This window comes from Xiphophorus hellerii, chromosome 1 (assembly GCF_003331165.1).
Source record: "Xiphophorus hellerii strain 12219 chromosome 1, Xiphophorus_hellerii-4.1, whole genome shotgun sequence".
NCBI lineage: Eukaryota > Metazoa > Chordata > Actinopteri > Cyprinodontiformes > Poeciliidae > Xiphophorus > Xiphophorus hellerii.
The window spans coordinates 23,585,313-23,602,930 of NC_045672.1; the positions used below are offsets into that span (position 1 = coordinate 23,585,313).

Genomic DNA, 17,618 nt, shown 5'->3' on the forward strand with positions numbered 1-17,618 from the left:
AAGAGACTGGGTACACTCTGGTCATAAAGGGACAGATACGGTCAGTGAAAACTCTCAGAAAGTCTCTGGCATTTAACCCTCGTGTGATCCTAACATTTTATTTATTCCCCGTGTCCTACTGGTCAAAAATGACCCGCCCTAACAAAAGCCCAAAATAAAGCAAATTAATTGAATTTTAAATCCAAATTACAGGTGGAGATGTTCTTCATCTTATAAAGATGCTCTTATGATAAACTTATGATAAAGATCTTCAACATAAGACAAAAACATCCTATGCTTAACTCCCCACGTTGAACATAAGATGAAGAACATCCCATGTTGAACACAAATGTTCAACACAAGAGTTTCAAGAAAATCTTGAAGATCTTGAAGATGTTCTTCACTATATGAAGACCCTCCTAAGTTGAACATCTTCAGCACAAGAAATTGTTCAACATCAGATGGTCAACGGCTTATGCTGAAGATCCCATGTAGGACAGTATATCCAAAAATACAACGTAGCACCTGTTGGGCAGTGAAACGTTTACTCATGGCGCCAGCAAGAAACCAACCAGCGGTACTCAGTTTCAGGATACCTTCATATCCTCTGTACCTAATTTGTTTTTATTATGTATGAGATTGTTTTCTGTTGTGTTGGGAACTTGTGTGATGTGGGGAGTTAGCTGCAGAATGAGAGTGCAGGTAAAATGCAAGTTCAATTCATACATCAGTCCAGTTTCTATGCTATGTATGTATGGGTGGGCGTGTGCGTGTGGGGGTGTAAGTGGGCAGGTGTGTGAGTGGGTGGTGTGTATGTGTATTAAAGAGAGTTTGTGTGTGGCCTTTGAACTCTTTTTCTGGTGTTTAAATGCTTTTATAATGCACGGGTCCAAAATGACCCACAAGACAATCCTTGTACCCTAGCGGTGTACAGCCCACATGGAAATATAAACAAAAACAAAGTATCACTTTTTCTAATGACAGGGTCAATTTAGGAAAAGTCATAAAATTTCAAGTCGGGAAAAAGCTAGTTTAGGGTATTTTTTCTACAGCTAAAAATAGCTGTAGAAAAAATACAACACAAGGGCTAAAAAAGCTCAATTGATACTAAGTGTTCCACATTCCACAGTCATTAGCATGAAGCATTGAAACATGACATGAGATCTATGTTTTCATCAAAGTTAAATTTTGACCCTATTAGCTAAATGTTGCAGCCAAAACAGTCTCACCAGGCCAGGTATCATTTTTGCTGGGCTTAGCTTACACTACACTTCAAATGTCATCATGTTATTACCAGTCAGTTTTAGCTGGTTGAGTGTCACAGGGTATGTGTAAGACCTTATTCCAAAAGCAGAAGTACCTGTCAGTGAGTTTATTTTTCCAGGAATAGCACCACATGTTTGTGACTATGTAAATTGAAATCACCACCGTCCTCTGACTTTTTCCCCTCGAGTTTTTTATTGCAGGCCAATGGCACTACATTTCACTTTTCAGAATAAAGAAGCATTGTTAACATCATTTGACAGAATTATCAGGTCCTTTACCTGCCAAGTTCACAGCTACATAACTTCACAAGCAGAATTAAACTAGTAGGCCATTTTAGATGAGATGGATATAAACTGGTCACTGTTAAGCAAAACGTGGCAGAAACTTTAGCAATCAATGATGCTTCTGCTCTCAAGCAGTTACACTTCATTTAAACAAAAATAATTGTAGGAAGGCTTCATAGTTCTAAGCTGAAGTAAATTCTTTGCTGCAGTAATTTTCTCCTGTTGACTCATTACTTTAACAAAGATTGGAATGACAGCTTGAATATTTGAAATTATTTACAGCTGACAAAAATAAACATGTAGGGTAAGTAAACAGAAATGCTTTCAGCTTGAGCATATTCATAACACATTAAAGTAATTAGAACCAAAATGGAAAATAATGTATAATAAACCTTGTAATAGTGCTTTGGTTGTTTGTTGTTAAATCACAGCAGGCTTTGTTTGCTTCAGGAATGACAGAAAAGGCTGTAATGTAAGTTGTTTGGAGGCAGAGTTACCCAATTCAACCTGAACACATTCATTTGGCCAAACCATGTATACACAGAAAAACTAGTTGGGTTATGTGTTTAAATAATATGCTGGATTTATGCTGCTGAGAAAGAAGGTAAGTAGTTTTAACCAAACAGTGGGTCAAAACATGATCAGTCTAAGCTGATATCTGTACTCAGAATGAAAAAAAGCTATTGTAAAAATTTCTATAATAAAGTAAAATTACAAAAAATACAGGCTTGTAAATCATTATTTATAATGAGATTACAGAAAACTGGCATTTTGGGTAGACTTTTTAAATTCCACTGTATTTATGAATCTCTACAGCATTAGTGTGCACAGATGATAGCAGTAAGAGAGCTTACAAAAACATAAAATAAAATAAAAAAGATTCAACAAAGGAAGTAATTCTAATCCCAACATTTATTAGTTTTACAATTATGAAAAATAACTATAAAAAAGACTGGAAGCCCAAGATTATTTACAATCTTTTTTTATGAATTGAGGTCCCTCTGAGTCAATTCCTCAGCCTTTTTTTCTTTTTAAATCACAGGATATTTATTCACGATATGTTTTAGTTTATAAGACATAGTCCTTTGCTTTGACAAAAACACCAAAAATTATATACGTACATACATACATACATATACACATACATACACATTTATATAGATAACTATAAAAGCCAAAATTATTCAAGTATCAAAATACAGACTGCTCTAGAATCATGTACATTTCCATTCTCAACATATCAGATTAGTTCCAAAAAATGTCTCCTGATCCTTGGCAATGTGCAAAAGCAGCACTGGATCAGGCTGATGGCTAAAGGTGCCCACACCGGGATGCTAAAGAGGGCGCGCACCAGTGTGTCGTCACACATACAACAGTTAAACCGTTAAGTACCCAGACTCACTGACTCACAACCAATAGTACCATTAACAGTCAACGTACAGGGAGTTACCTGGACAAACATGTTGTACCCTATTGTTCTGTTCTGCAGCTTAAAAAATAAAGTCGTAACAGCCTGCATGGCAGGTTTTGGTGAATAATCTTGGTAGGATTAAATTAAACAATGGGGGAAGGAAAAAGGAGAGGGCACCAGTTATGATCCAGTTCCAGCATTAGGACACTAGCAGTTCCATAAGATGAATAAAACCAACTAAATAAAAATCAAATCAAATATAAGTGGGATTTCATTGAGAGATAGTCTTTGTAGTGTTGGTTAAAAATGTTTCTCCCATGCAGGAATATGGTTGATGGTTATGGGGAGAAGCTCCAATATCTGAACACAAAGGGTAGTCTGTGTGTACAGTGTGAGGTCTCACTCTCTCTCTCTCTCTCTCTCAAAAAAAAATCAATACTCTCACTCCTGCCACTTCTTTCGCTACAGATTTCTGCATTGGAGCACGCAGGTATGTTTTCTCAAACAGTGAACACCAAGTCTCTGCGAGGGAGGCTACCGCTTGTGAATGCATGGAGAGTAGAGATGCTGCCACACTCTGATGGGCAGGAAGATGTGTGGAGAGGTCAGATGAAAAGGAGTGGAGCCTCATCTTTGTCTCCGGGTCCTCATGCGTGCTGCGAGCATGATCGGACTGATGATATCATGAGCTGCTGCTCATCACTTTTTGATCAAAAACACAAAAAACTGCCAGCTCATCCCCATCATGCGACAGGGTCCATTCCCGTCCCGGCTCGCTTAATGGGAGGAGCAGCAACATTCAGCTAAGAGAGGAGGGAGGGACACGCAGACACATGCACACAATGTAAGATGATTAAAATGGAGTGAAAACAGAAAACACATGTTCACACAAACAGTTCCTCCCTTTATGTAATGCTCAACTCTTTTTTTCCAGCAGCAATTATGTATTTAACAAGTATCATTGGCAATATTACAGAAAGGCAATGCAGATAGGATGAATACTGAAGGCATTTGTTGTGAAAAGAAGGGAGAAGAGAGCTACAGAGGAAATGCTGTTATTCTTATACAAAAACATGGTAAAAGTGCTTAATTACTATCAGTTCACTGGAGAAAAATCATCTGGCTGCACCCTTTTGCTCTGATTGGACAAATTAGAGCACAACAGTCCAAATATACAGTACCTTGCAAAAGTATTCACACAAATTTAAAATGTTATTTTAAAACCTCAATGTCCAACGCCTTTTTATAGACTTTTACTCGACTATCATCATGTCATGGAGAAGCTTTTATTTAGGAAAGCTTGATAAAGCTGACCTGAAGTGACAGGAAGCCAGTTGTAACTCTGGAGGAGTTGGAGAGGTACACAGCTCAAGTTGGAAGATAATGTTAAAAAGACAACTTTTACACATAAAGTCCTACTTAAAAGCAATATAGGGGACACAGCAAATGGCATATCAAAGAAAAGTTCATAGATGGAGTTCATCTAATCTGAGCTTGAGCTACAATATAAAATATAAACACATGCAACTCTTTTCAGATTTTATTTAGGAAAAACATTAAGAACATGCTCTTTGATCAGTTATGCACAACTCTATATTTGTTTTCAACAAATAAATGCACAATAAAAAAACATTGAAGTTTGTTTTTGCAACTTAAACTGTGAAAAAAATTGCATGGAGATCAACACTTCTGCAAGGCACGTTAATTTGGACTTTTTGCTGTGTCATGTTCTCTTTCTAAGAACAAATCCCCCCTAAGCAAGTTCCTCACAGTGCTACAAGACCTCAGCGTGGCTTTAAGCAAGCGGCTAATAGTAATAAACCTCCCAACCACTTGCACTCCCACTAAAGAGAAGCAGCCTGCTAAAGCCTGATGGATGCATAGAGTTAGGAGAGCAGATCCACAGTTTTCTTCTGGAAACATCCATCTGGGAATGGGATGAGCGCAGCGGGTGAGTTCTCAGAATTTTCTCAGCACTCAGTGAAGTCAAGAGATGAAAGATCAGAGTGAAAAAGCTTCAGAGCAGCCGTCGCCTGATGTAGCGGAAAAGAAAGAGCTCATCACCAAGAGGAAAACAGTACATTTGCAGTCGATGGGAAAAGAAAGGGAAGAGGTGAGTTACAGGAAAATATGTTAGTGGCAGACTTGTTGAGTGATTGCGATAACAATCAATGCAGAGTGTAGAAGTGGTGAAGGTTCAACTTGGAGAAGGAGCAACAGAGGCTGGTTAGCTGTCACAGGCTGTGTTGTCAGGAGGTGAGGGGAAGTGGACATCCAGCGCAAAGGAAAGGGTTGAGTCACAGTGAAAGGCACACAGGAGGAGGGAAGTAGGAACAGCCAGGCCCAGGAGGAGGAGAACAGGGATCCGTTTAGAAAATGGTGGTCTCATACTTAGTGCTGATTGAACGTTTAGATTCCTTTGGATCCACGAGCCATGTGGAACCAGTGTGAGGCTGTGACTCCCCTTCTTGGTCCAGTATGTCTCCCTGTGAGCACAGAGGAGAGAAAACATTACAATCTTCACTTCACAACTGAATCTATATGTATTAAAGTGTGTTAACATGTTGAAGTGAGTGATCACATAATCTGCTGTGGATTTCTATTGAAGGAATATAAATTTTTCCTCCTATTGAAAATGGTGCTGTATGTTTAGAATAAATGTCCTGTTGGTAGAGAAACAAACACCTCTTAACTTTCCAACATGTTTTCTTTCATCGTGCAGCTTTTCTGTCTTGGCTAAAGAAAAGCATTCCCTCTGCATGATGCTGCCACCGCCATGTTTCAATGTGGGAATGGTGAATTTGGGGTTATGTGCAGTGTTAACATTTTTCACCACAGATGACCCTATAACTCATCTCTTATTTTATTTAATTTTCATTTGGGAACAAAGCATTTTTGAATAGAATCTGGCAAAAGTATCACACATGGAAAACTGAAAACCGCAAATTATTCTCTGTTCACTTCACAATCAAGTAGTACTTTGTGTTGGTCAGTCAAATGCAATCTCATTGAAATAAGTTTCTTAGTCGTCACCTAAATCGACTTATTTAACTTGTTTTGACTAATTCAGATCCGCCTTTATTTTCAATTGGCAACAGTTGCTCATCTTAAACCCTGGATAAGTATGCTGAAACTTCAGATCAACTACAATCAAACAGTCAGTAATGCGTCGTTATGCAACATGGCTTCTCTCTGAGAAACTCCACCCTATGAATGATTATGACTGGCTCTTTTTAATTATTTAGTTCTCAATCGTGGCTGTTGTTATGCTACCGTTCCCAAATCTGCAGGAACCTTTGAGCTCAATTTAAAATGTTGTAATATTAAGTCTTCTGCACATATAAAAGCATCTAATAACAAAAGTATACATGTGACTTTGTTGGGTAATATGTTTAGTATAATCCAGATAGATTGTCTTACTGTTAGATGTTCACTAGGGGGCAGTAAAGATAAATAATAGAAAGGAATACTGAGAGATGGAACAAGATGGACAGGCTGGATGCAGCGACAGGAGAGACCTGTAGGTGGTGCCTGTGCAACAGTTATAGAAACTTAAGAGAGGGAGATTTTTCTGAGTTAAACAGAAAGTAGAGTGTGAGAGAGAGTTAAAGGACGGATTTGAACAGCATAAGACAGGCAAAGTCTGAAGAGCTGAAACACTACACTGAGGGGAAACTTTGTAAACTGAACTAAACTGATCAGAGCGTTTGATGCACAAAATATTTATGATTGAATATGTATCTGAAAAGGATGGAACACCTCTTCAGTGTATGTGCATTTGGAATCATTTTTTTGTCCCACTCACCCCTGACTTCCGAACACTCCCTCGCGGTCTGGGCACAGGTCGACTGGACTTGGATTCATTGACGTCTGAGCTGCTTCCCGCAGGGAGACCCTGATGCTGTTTGGTCCTCTGGGCCTGCAGAGCCAACTGATAGGCCACCTCAAACGCCTGGCCCAGCGTCAGGATAATCTCATAAGTCAGGCTCTAAGCAGAGACAAAAACAAAGAAATTGATTGTAAAATTTCTATTTTACAAACTGAATCCTCTTTGTTTTTGTACAGTAGTGTAGCTCAAAAAGTAACAATAAAAACCCACTAAATTAGGAGTAACATTTCAAGCTAAAAGTAAACAACTGGTTTCATATTCATTACCACTTTAAGCTTATTAGTGCGCAATGTCTACTACTAAACTGTAACTAAATACAAAGACATTTTATTGTTTTCAACATCAAACAAAATTAATAATATCCACTGAGTTTGATAATATTACTGTTACTCCCCAACAAATACAAATTAGATAATTTTTTCCATAATGGTGTAATAAAATGTTGTAGCCTATAACAGGATCAACAATTATTTAAATCTGACCTAGAGTGTATAAAACATACAAAAAGAATTACATAATTTCAGTATTTATCTAATAAAGATGAAGAACTTTTTCTATAGGACTGGGGAGGGAAAGCAGCTGTCAAATGGAACCAATCAACACACCTACTTACTCGATCACCTGTATAAAAGCTGGGGGTATTGGCAGCTATTAGATGTGTTAACACAAATGCCAAAGAAGAAAGACATCAACAATTACCTTAGAGAAACAACTATTGCTGACATTCGCTTTCCTGAAATTGGGTTTTGCAGTCAATGCAGTAATTACTCCACAAACATGAGAGAAGCTGATTAGGTCACATCCAGAAAATGACCTAATTATTCAGGTTCTATTTTCCTTCAGTCGTGTTTAATTAAAAGAACAGTCTATATGCATTAACCTTCAGAAATGGATCAGGATGCAAATCAGTGTGTTAACGTACCACATCTATTGTGCTGAAGACATGGCAGTAATGGTGGCTGGTCTGCAGGTCTTTAGTGATGTAGGCAAACGTACACAGGTCCTCTGGATCCTGGGCTGCACATGATATGTTACGGATCTCGTGCTCTGCGATGATGTTCTACAGCAAAAGGAATATATATTCATGATATTCATGAAAAAAATACAAGCAGTACGAGATGTGAAATGCTTCAAATGGTGAGTGTGAATCTTAGTTACCTTGTTCGCTGCATCTATAAACTTCACGCCCTTGTAAGTGATCGACAGAACAATAGTTGGGATTTTTCTCATTTGTTCTGTGGATCTCTGGAGAAAAGGCAAGCACAGGCATATAAACATACAAAGCTAATTTACTATTGGCTGATAGTGCATATACATTTCTTTATTGCCTCCCGATGTTGGAAAGACTATTACACACCCGCATTTTGGCACAAGCATCCTGCGTGGATTCAATACCCCTCAGATCTTTAATCAGCATAGAACCAAGATACTACAAATGAGCAGGAGATACAAGGTTACTGATCATTTATAACAAAAGCAGCAATTGAGAAGTCAGAATGAGAAAGTTATTAGCGTACACTAGCTTCATAGGCGCAAAATTCAAATATGAGTTTCTCAGGCTGGTGGTGCCAGTTCTGGACGGGGGCATATGCTGCTAGACTCGGAGGTCGTAAGGTCAGTCGAGGCTCCTGATGAATTTCTTCGTATCGCTCCTGAGATGACAAAAAATAAAAATATCAACACAGAAGCCTGGAAGATAGCAACCATACCCACCACATCCCAGAGACGTCAGCTCATACCTGAGGCTTTTGCCTTCCACTTTGATGTCTTTGGGCGACGTCATAATCTGTTTCTGGTGCTTTTTTCCTGCCCGGTTCTGCTGCAGGCAGCAGCGGGTCCATGGAGCGGCCGCTGTACGGCTCCAAGTGACTGAGAGGAGACGAGGTCTGGGATCCTGGCAGGTCCTGACACTGCAGAGAAAAGGTCACACAAAGTTTATCACTTAGCACTTTGTTAAATAAGATAAAAACTTTCATTTCTTTGCAACATGCATACTGATACAGATAACTTTGTTTTCACAACTTATAAAGTTGCTTAAAAAGCCCAAAAATACTTCTTTTTTTTTTTTTATCTCAGTAGCATAACATCACTATGAAAAACTTTAATTTGGGTGCATAAAGTCAGTGGGGGAAAAAAAATTAAGTTTGCAAAGGCTACAAAATATTAGCATCCCAGCTGTTGGTACTGTACAATTTCTTTAAATCCAGCGTCATCTAAAGAAATCCAGGGTTCTGTCTTATTGTCTCATTTCTCCCTACAGTTTTTCTACAGGATTTAGGTTGCGAGACTGAGGAAGAATGTTGATTTTGGCTCTTGTGAACCATTTTTGTGTTGATGTGGTCATGTGTTTTGGATCATTATCAAGCTGAAAGAACCAAAGCCAATTGATTTAAAAAAAAAAAATTCTGTTACATTTGAAGAGACTTTAATTTAAAATCTCCCAATATCTCAACATGTTCATGTTATACACTAGTGAAACAAAAAGTAACAGATTACTAATTAAAAGTACATAGACACTGTAATTAAAAGTAATACTTGGAAAAATTCCAACAATGATTAAGTTGCATAATTATGCTGGTACAATAGAGTGATTTAATAAGTTATGTATTGTATTGGAGTTGTCAAGGTATTTTCCATATCTGTACATTAAAACATTTACATCAGACCACAGAGTGTGTAAGTTTGCATGTTCTCACCCTGATTTGAGACAACCGAGGAGGTTTGACAGGAGGCTCCTCATAAGGCCTTTCAGCTAAGGAGGCTATGATGCGTTTCCTGTGACCAAGCAAAGTAATCTTAAGCACCTGTGGAGAAAAAAAAGTGGGACATTATCTACTGAAGACACAAAAGAATATAGGAAAACTTTAGAAAAACATCACTCGTTTAACTGTGGAGTCATCCAAGTACTAACTATGAAACAGTTTGTTGGAAGTCTACAGGAATAATCCACATATATTGCTGCAAAAACAAAGACATGACTGCTTCTCTCAGAAGTTGTACCTACAAGTGTCCCCCCTCTCCTCCAAAAGAAAATCTCGTCACCTCCTAGAAATGAAACGCTAAAAACATCCTCTCTAGTACATCCGAGTGTTCACCTTCAGAGTTTAAACTGACAACCCGACTTCTGTGTGACACTCTTGGAAACTAATTTCACCGTCTGATACTCCGCACATTCTACATGCGTCAATGTGACTCACATTGACAATCTCCAGCTCCCAAAGGTTTTTCACACAGTCCAGACTGCGGTAGCCGCTGGCTAGGAAGTTGGGCAGGTACTCGTGCAGACCCAGATTCTCCAGCCAGGCGGAGAGGGAGCTGCTACCGTCACATCCCAGGGCTTTCACCTGTGGAAGGAGGATTCAGGAGAATGATGATGCCAATGAACTGAAGAAATAATTAGTTATTGTCTCCAATTACTACCAACTGTTGTCACTATTTTAATGTGGAATGCCTAATAATTTTGCACAAGTGTAAATGGCACTCTGTAATAGAATAACAAACATTTTGGAAAAAAACTAATAACATGCTACAGCAGTATGAGAATTAGTTCATTCAGAGTCAACAGTGATGGAACATCAGTGGCAACTGGAAACTAACAATTCAAAGCTAAACATTCTCTTTTTTTAAAAAGGTGTTGGCATCTAAATTCATGTCAGCAGGTGCTCTGCATAATAAACTCATTAAGAAATTAAATGGAAAACATTTGAGATAAAAAGCTGATGTAAAATACCCTTTGGCTTCCAAAGACTTCAATGTTTTATGCAGAAATTTAGATTCAAATAAAAAAGGTACCTGTATTTGTATTTTGATTGATTGAGACAGTGTTATTGCACTTATGTATAGGAGTTACAGAAAATATAAATATTACTAAAAATTCACATGTGAGTCTAATTAAAGTGCATCGCTATAATAAATATTTCTCAAATCTGCTAGGTGCTTTAGTGTCAAGGAAAAATGTGCATCTTCCATTAGCATGGAGTCTCATTATGCTAAAATAACAAATGAAGTCGGGATGAGGATTTCGTCACCTTTGGTAAGGAGCGTGCTGCATGCAGGATCTTCTTCCTGTGGCTCGGATCTGTGATTCCAATCTCCCTCAAGTCTTGGTCCTCCATCACGTTGCTCCCCTGTAGAACAGAACACAAGCATAGCTGTTACTGCCAATAAAGGGAATAGTGACCATCAAAAAGCTCTTAGGAGGACTTTGAGGAAAACCATGCAACCTCTCAAAGAATAATCCAGTTTAGAAATCTATAACCTAATCATCTGTTTTTAATCCCAAACAGACTGCTTTTATTGAAGGTTAAATGTAGCCAAGACTAATATTCCCTGAGAAATGACTTTGCTGGTGAGTTAGTATCGATTTCAGATACGCAGCATTGCAAGAAAAGGTCGGCCATCACCGAGTGATATTCTCCTTAGAGTGTTGAAAGGGGAGCACATAAATGAGACCCAACCATACTTGAGGACTAGACTGATTAGGATGTAATGAGTTATGGTCAAGCTGGTCTTTGGTTACATGAAATATCACCTTGGAGACAGTGTGGTAGATAATGCAGAAAAGATCCATAAATCAATGTCTGTGATGCAGAGAGGTCAGCAATATGAGATAGAGGAGCAAAGCAGCCAACTCCTGGTAGCCAGAGCTAACACTCAGATCAAAACGCACGCCAACAAGGAGCGGACCTCATTTGTTTTCCTGCCCTGTTTGCTAATTTCACGGACCTGCAGTCCAACAAATAAGTCTTTATGGAGTAATCTTGCGCAAACTGGCCAGTAAGTAGTCAGCAAGAACTGCAAGTACACCTTGCAGGCTGCACATTGACAAGGCCAGCAACTAAATCTCATCTGTTAAAAGAATCAAAACGTTCGCTTTAGCTGCTGTATCAGAGACAAATTGCGACGCCTCAGTATCCACGAGGCTGACTCTTCAATATGTGCCTCAGGTTAATCCTTTCGTGCTCAGACTTGCTCAGCACTAACAGGACGGAGGAGAGGTCAAACCTGAGGACTTGTTTTCCATGCAGAGGCTGTAGATGTAAACAAGGCATGTGACTGTCCAATCCGTCAGTGTAAAAACTGTAGACACAGGTGTCAAACTCCAGTCCTCACAGCCGATGTCCCTGCAACAAGCTGTGTCTCTGTCAGCACACCTTATTGACATAATTAGGTAATTTCAGTCCTTGATTCAGGTGTGTTGGTCTTGGGGCACATCAAAAGGTGGCAAAAACACTGACCCTGGAGGACTGAAGTTGGACAACCCTGCTGTAGAGCATTAGTGTCAGGATACATGTGGAATCACAACTTTAAGCAGCAATATGTCCTGTTTAATTTATATTATAACGATTAATGAAATTTTAGATGGAAAAAAGGAGGAGTGTTAAATAAATAAAACGGAACTATTTTAAAATAGCTATAGCACTCCAGCTCACATCAGGATGCGATATCTTTGTTCTATTAATACCTGACACTCCGCTGACGTCATAACGATCATCTCCTAGCAGCCTCTGAGCGCAGCCTTTCTTGCTCAGCATTGTGGGAAGCTCAGTGAATATTAGCACTTTTACAGAGTACGGATGACTGCATTACAGCCTCTGGAGATGAACTGCTAAACAGCTCCATGGAGAGAGAGATACTTTACATATTTCCTGGGGAGCATTCAGATTTTTATTTTCTACTGGGCAGTTGCTGCATTTAGATAGATATATCGTTTTAATTTTGGGTACTGTGGAGAGAGCTTACACAAACTATTTTTCTTGTGTTGTGGATTTTAAAAAGAAGATATATGGTTTATGACACTGGGGCTTAAAGAAACACCTCAATGCATGCATGAATGTCTTCCCATCGTTTGGTTTGAAAAGTCCCCCCAAAAAATCACAAAAGAACAAAATGACAAAGGAAAAAATCACTAGAAACTTGACAATTCTTCTATCACTACACTACTTTCTCTCAAATGCTTCTCTTTCCCTCCTTCGCTTATCCAGAGAAAAGCCACAGACTCCTCCATTGGACAAAAAGTGCTCTAAATTCATACAGGGAAATCAGGACTACAGATTATTCAGACTGTCTAAAGGACATCCAGCCAGTAACACTAATAATTTCAGTGTGTCCTGCTAACCTGGCTGTGAACAAACTATTCAGACCTGAAGAAAGAAGCTGAGGAAGACGTGACTGGTCGTACAAAACAGCAATTGTTTTCTCCAAAAGAAGATTTGCTTAAATATATATTAAAATATCATAACTAACAGACAACAGAAGAATCAATCAATAGACATTCATTTAAATGTTAATATATGGAACCATTACTCGAATTTTTCTGAAGGGTTTCTCGGCATTGATAAAATTCTATGAAGACAATTGGGATGTTGTTCATGCCAGTACAAATACTGAAAGATGGCAAAGATAGAAAAACTGTTGAATTGGAGATTAGAGAAAAGCACCATGAAAAAATTAACCAATGTCGTGGGATTTGATGCTTGTGGTAGCCTCTCAGCAACGGTCAGATGAAAACAGGCTTCCATTAAGGAAGATTTTGCTACTAAAGTTCATGTTCAAAGAAGATTTCCTCTCTTCTATCTGACTGCAAAATAAATAAATAAATAAATCTTTGGACACAAAAGAAACTTGGCTCAAGTACATAATCCACCAGAAATTAAGATTTCCTACATATTTTGTTAAATATTCCACAGTTCACAGACTCAACTTTACAGAATTCACAGTTATTTATGTTCATTTATATTGATATTACAGTATAATACAAATGTTCACTATGAACTTCTGACAAATTTTTGTACAACCAGAAAATTTTAAATGAAGGGAGGAAAGAGGGGAGCGAAGAAAGCAAGCATGGATGCCAGAAGCAAAGATTATTTGGAAAGAACAAGATCTTTCTGTTTCGCAGAGCACTGCTTGCACCCTGGCTGTTAGGGGAGCCGTTTTTGGACAGGACATTGCTCCAGGAGTCGATAAAAAACATCTAATATGTTTCAGGAGCAGAACACAACACAATCAGTGCTCCTATTGATCCAAATCTTGAGCCTGGAGAGTAGGACTGACATCAGGGTGGACCAAGGGGAGGAGTAAAGACTATTTAATTAGACACCAGATACAGCAGACATGAATTAACCAAGAAACATTTATTTTCCACTTGATTTAAACAGCACATTAAGGTTGGAGTTTTCCTTTAAACATGGAAGAAATTTTAGGAAAACTGGTGGTCTCCAAAGCTGATCAAAAACAGAATTATCTTTTTTTAGCTCTCTGCTCTGAAAAGGAGGGGATTCAAGGCTGAGGAAGATGAGTGTGAGCTACTTAAACCAGCAGTATGATTAAACCCAGGCAGAAACTTCAGAGGCTTCAACACAGACTTAAACATGAACATTAAAAAGGATAAAAAAAAATACTTAAAGCTGCAATCTTGTGTTACGTAAAACACAAAGATGGCTGAGGCATATATCAGTGATCACTGCACACCTCTGTGTATAAATAACAGCAGAAAATTCTCAATTAGCAAATATTTATTTGTTAGATGTATAGTGTTTCCAGCTCTCCAGTGCTTATTGAATTAAAGATTTATAGTACATGTTTGCCAAACTCGATTAAGCTGTCTGTATATGATGATTTCTTGCTGAGCAGGATGAAAACAGATCCCTGCTGGTGCTAAAGCGAATGTGTTTTTACTGCATTTATTTCAGAGTTCACCATGTTTGTTTTGTTTCTAACTCTTCGTCACCAGCTGGGTCTCTCGTCCTCTCCTCCGTCAGTCCTTGTTACTCCCAACAGCACCTGACCTAACTCACAATGGCATCGCACGCCACAGGCTGGAGAAGTGTGTCGGCAAAGAAACAGCAACCCGTTGATCACTCAGGTGTTTCTCCAATCTGTGACTGACTACAAACTGCTTTTTTCTTTTTTACAGCCAACTCTGAGTCAGAGCACATGACATCAGCCTCTTGAGCTCCGGACAGACTGACTGAATGTGCTGGATATACCCGAGTCAAGGCCAAACAAAGGCAAAAAATCTGACAGGAGCAGAGTTTCTAACTGCTTACTGTGAAATTGGCTCGCAACCTTCAAAAGTTTGCCATGTCCCTAAACGATTTGTGGTAAATCCATATTTCTTTCAACAATGGCTTTCTTCTTGCCCACCTTGCATAAATGCCAGACTTGACAAATAGTTGTTCTGTTAACAGATTCTTCAATCTGTTTTATTGATCTCTGAAGCTCATTTTGCAGGTGCACCATGCTCTGTTCTCAGATGATGAAAATTGTCCCTTGAGGTGTTTAGATAACGCTGTCTTAAACTTGACCACTTGAACCATGAACTGTTTTCTGTGCTTATTGGTCTTCAAGTCTAATAAACCTCTGAGGCCTTTTGAGAACAGCTGTATTTACACTAAGCTACACAGGTTGACAAATTACTACATAAGTTACATTTTCTTATGGGTGAAAGACAAACAAAAGCTGCACCTTTTAAACTTCTTACCTAAAGAAAAACCATGTATATTTTTATTTCTGCTTCACAATGATGCACTATTCTGTTTCTCTGTTGCACAAAATCCTGGTAAAATTAATACAACTTGGTGGAAATGTGTAAAGTTCAACGCAGTTGTGGCCACACTTTCAATAATCTGCTAATAGCAGAGCTAGTTTTTCATCTCGTGCTTTAGCATTTTTACTAAATTTGAAAACATTTAGCACACTTAGATAAATTTATATTTATCTAAGTGTGCTATATTAACTATATAGCGTTAATTTACGTGGCTGTTTTGTAAACTTTCAGTGAAATAAAGATTACAATACAATACTCAAATGTTACTCCACTGAATCACTGAGGAACAGTACAGACGGGTGTGCCGTAACAAATTTTAGCCTTGTTGAGGGCAATATGTTGTAACACATGTTATATCATTGACACATGGTTAGCATCTACATTGATAAAGTTAACACTTTAACGTCTACTTCCACAATATACCAATTTAGGACTTTAGGATTAGTGCAACTAATGTTTATCATTAGTGTTTTACAGTTAGCTCAACTAACCTTTTAGTAAGGAGTATGTACCACTGGTTCAAGGTATCTTACATTTTTTGTAAGCACTGCTCATTTAAGACACTTGTGGATAATCAGCTTATAGCACAAAAAAGGGGATAATCTGACATTTAAGTCAAACTGCAGCCATAAGATAAATTTCATAATAGATCATGTAATTGCAAAAATGAATTATGGACAAAACCCATCATTAAAAACAAATAACCCGCTGTTGCTCCAACAACACACACAAAAAAAGAAGTAATCACATTTCTGATCAAGTTAATTGGACCTTGTTCCATCTAATGCAAGCTTCAGTAAGATTAATGCACAATTTGGAGTTTTACTGGAAAACTAAAAGGTAGTAGAAATGTTAAAATAAATAAATAAATAAATAAAAAAAACACAAAATGTACCAGTGTCACTTAGAAAATAAAGACTCACCATGTAGTGGAGGTCATCAAAGCCATTCAGCAGCAGTTTGCTCTCGTACTGCGGCAGCCCCACGTGCTCCAGCCAGTCCCCCACGGGCTGGTCCAGCAGCCGGCCTGCAGCACCTGCTGACAGTGGAAAGCGCTTCAGCAGAGAGAAACCTTTCAGCCGGTAGCAGCGGCACTCTGAGGAAGAGACGTGGCATTGCCACATAATTCTTGGCCAGCAGAGCCGAGCGCACAAGCAGCAAGAGGCTGGCGGAGACAGCGTCCTACGAGGAGAGGGTGTCATCCCCCGCCGGACAGCGGGGGCCGAACCACAGTTAGCCAAGATGGATTAAAATGCCCCCTACAAGGGGTGAAGGAGAAAATAAAAATAGTACGGAGTCCTAGCAGACCGACACAAGGTTCCCGGCTGTGGTTTTGTTGGGAACAGCTTAAAATATTTCTAAAGCGAAATCCTGAAGCGCCAGACTTGCTTTGAGTTCATAAGTTGAGTGAATGCAAATCCAGTCAAGGTGTTGTGTTTCAGGAAAGTGGAAAGTTGCTTATTAGGTAGTTTAATTAAAGGTCCATTCTTCGTTCACATCTTTAACCTACCAAAGAGATAATCCATGAATTTCCATGGGTGAATGCATAAAATAAAAGAGAATAGAAGAAGTAACAAGAGAAACCTGCGACATGCCTGCAATGAGCTGAGATTGATCACAAAGTAGCGCCACAATGACAGCTGTCAGCAGCCTGAACTGGGAGCAGCCACCCAGTGCAAAGGCAGAGGACTGTCTCTTATCCTGCCAATATAATAATGTGCTCTACTTCATCACAATAAATATTCCAATCACAGGAGATCTGGTTTCCCAACATTTAAAATGCATATAAGACATAAGTCTCACCTTTCACAGGACAAAAAACGGACAACATAACAAATAAGCAACATAGGCTATAACAACAATTCTGCATATGATGCACAGTCAAATGTCTATTTTCCACTCCTCAGATCTGCAACAGATCCAACGCTCCACCAGATGGGATTCCCACATCAAAACATTTGATCCTCATTTGGTTCCTCCAGAAGTTTGTCGAAGAACAGAAAACAGGTTGCTCGCAATAAAATAACTCTTTTACGGACAATAGGGCTAAAGAAGAAAGTCCAAGAGGGAAACAGACGTATTTTAAACTCCTCTGTACTGCAGAGCACACTGTTCAATCCTTGATGCCGAAGTGTAGTCTGTCCGTTGTCCTGCCCGTGATTCCCCCTCTTCTCCCTTTCTCTCTCTCTCCCTTCTTCCATGCACTCTCATCCTCCTCTCTCTCTTTGAAATACTGCA

The 17,618-nt window shown here is 38.9% G+C and overlaps 1 protein-coding gene across 1 annotated transcript in view; it reads right to left on the reverse strand.

The window, feature by feature from the left end:
* Positions 1-2,305: 2,305 nt before the first annotated feature.
* The window catches only part of anks1aa (ankyrin repeat and sterile alpha motif domain containing 1Aa), a 69,631-nt gene continuing 54,318 nt past the window's right edge, over positions 2,306-17,618 (reverse strand). Inside the window, exons 17-27 of the mRNA XM_032576634.1 lie at positions 16,304-16,419; positions 10,858-10,956; positions 10,027-10,173; positions 9,526-9,633; positions 8,569-8,739; positions 8,347-8,481; positions 8,187-8,258; positions 7,988-8,074; positions 7,752-7,889; positions 6,746-6,928; positions 2,306-5,426 (exon numbers count right to left, since the gene is read on the reverse strand). Coding sequence (XP_032432525.1) covers positions 5,310-5,426; positions 6,746-6,928; positions 7,752-7,889; positions 7,988-8,074; positions 8,187-8,258; positions 8,347-8,481; positions 8,569-8,739; positions 9,526-9,633; positions 10,027-10,173; positions 10,858-10,956; positions 16,304-16,419 — 1,373 coding nt within the window. The 3' untranslated portion in view covers positions 2,306-5,309. The remainder of the gene's footprint in view (positions 5,427-6,745; positions 6,929-7,751; positions 7,890-7,987; positions 8,075-8,186; positions 8,259-8,346; positions 8,482-8,568; positions 8,740-9,525; positions 9,634-10,026; positions 10,174-10,857; positions 10,957-16,303; positions 16,420-17,618) is intronic.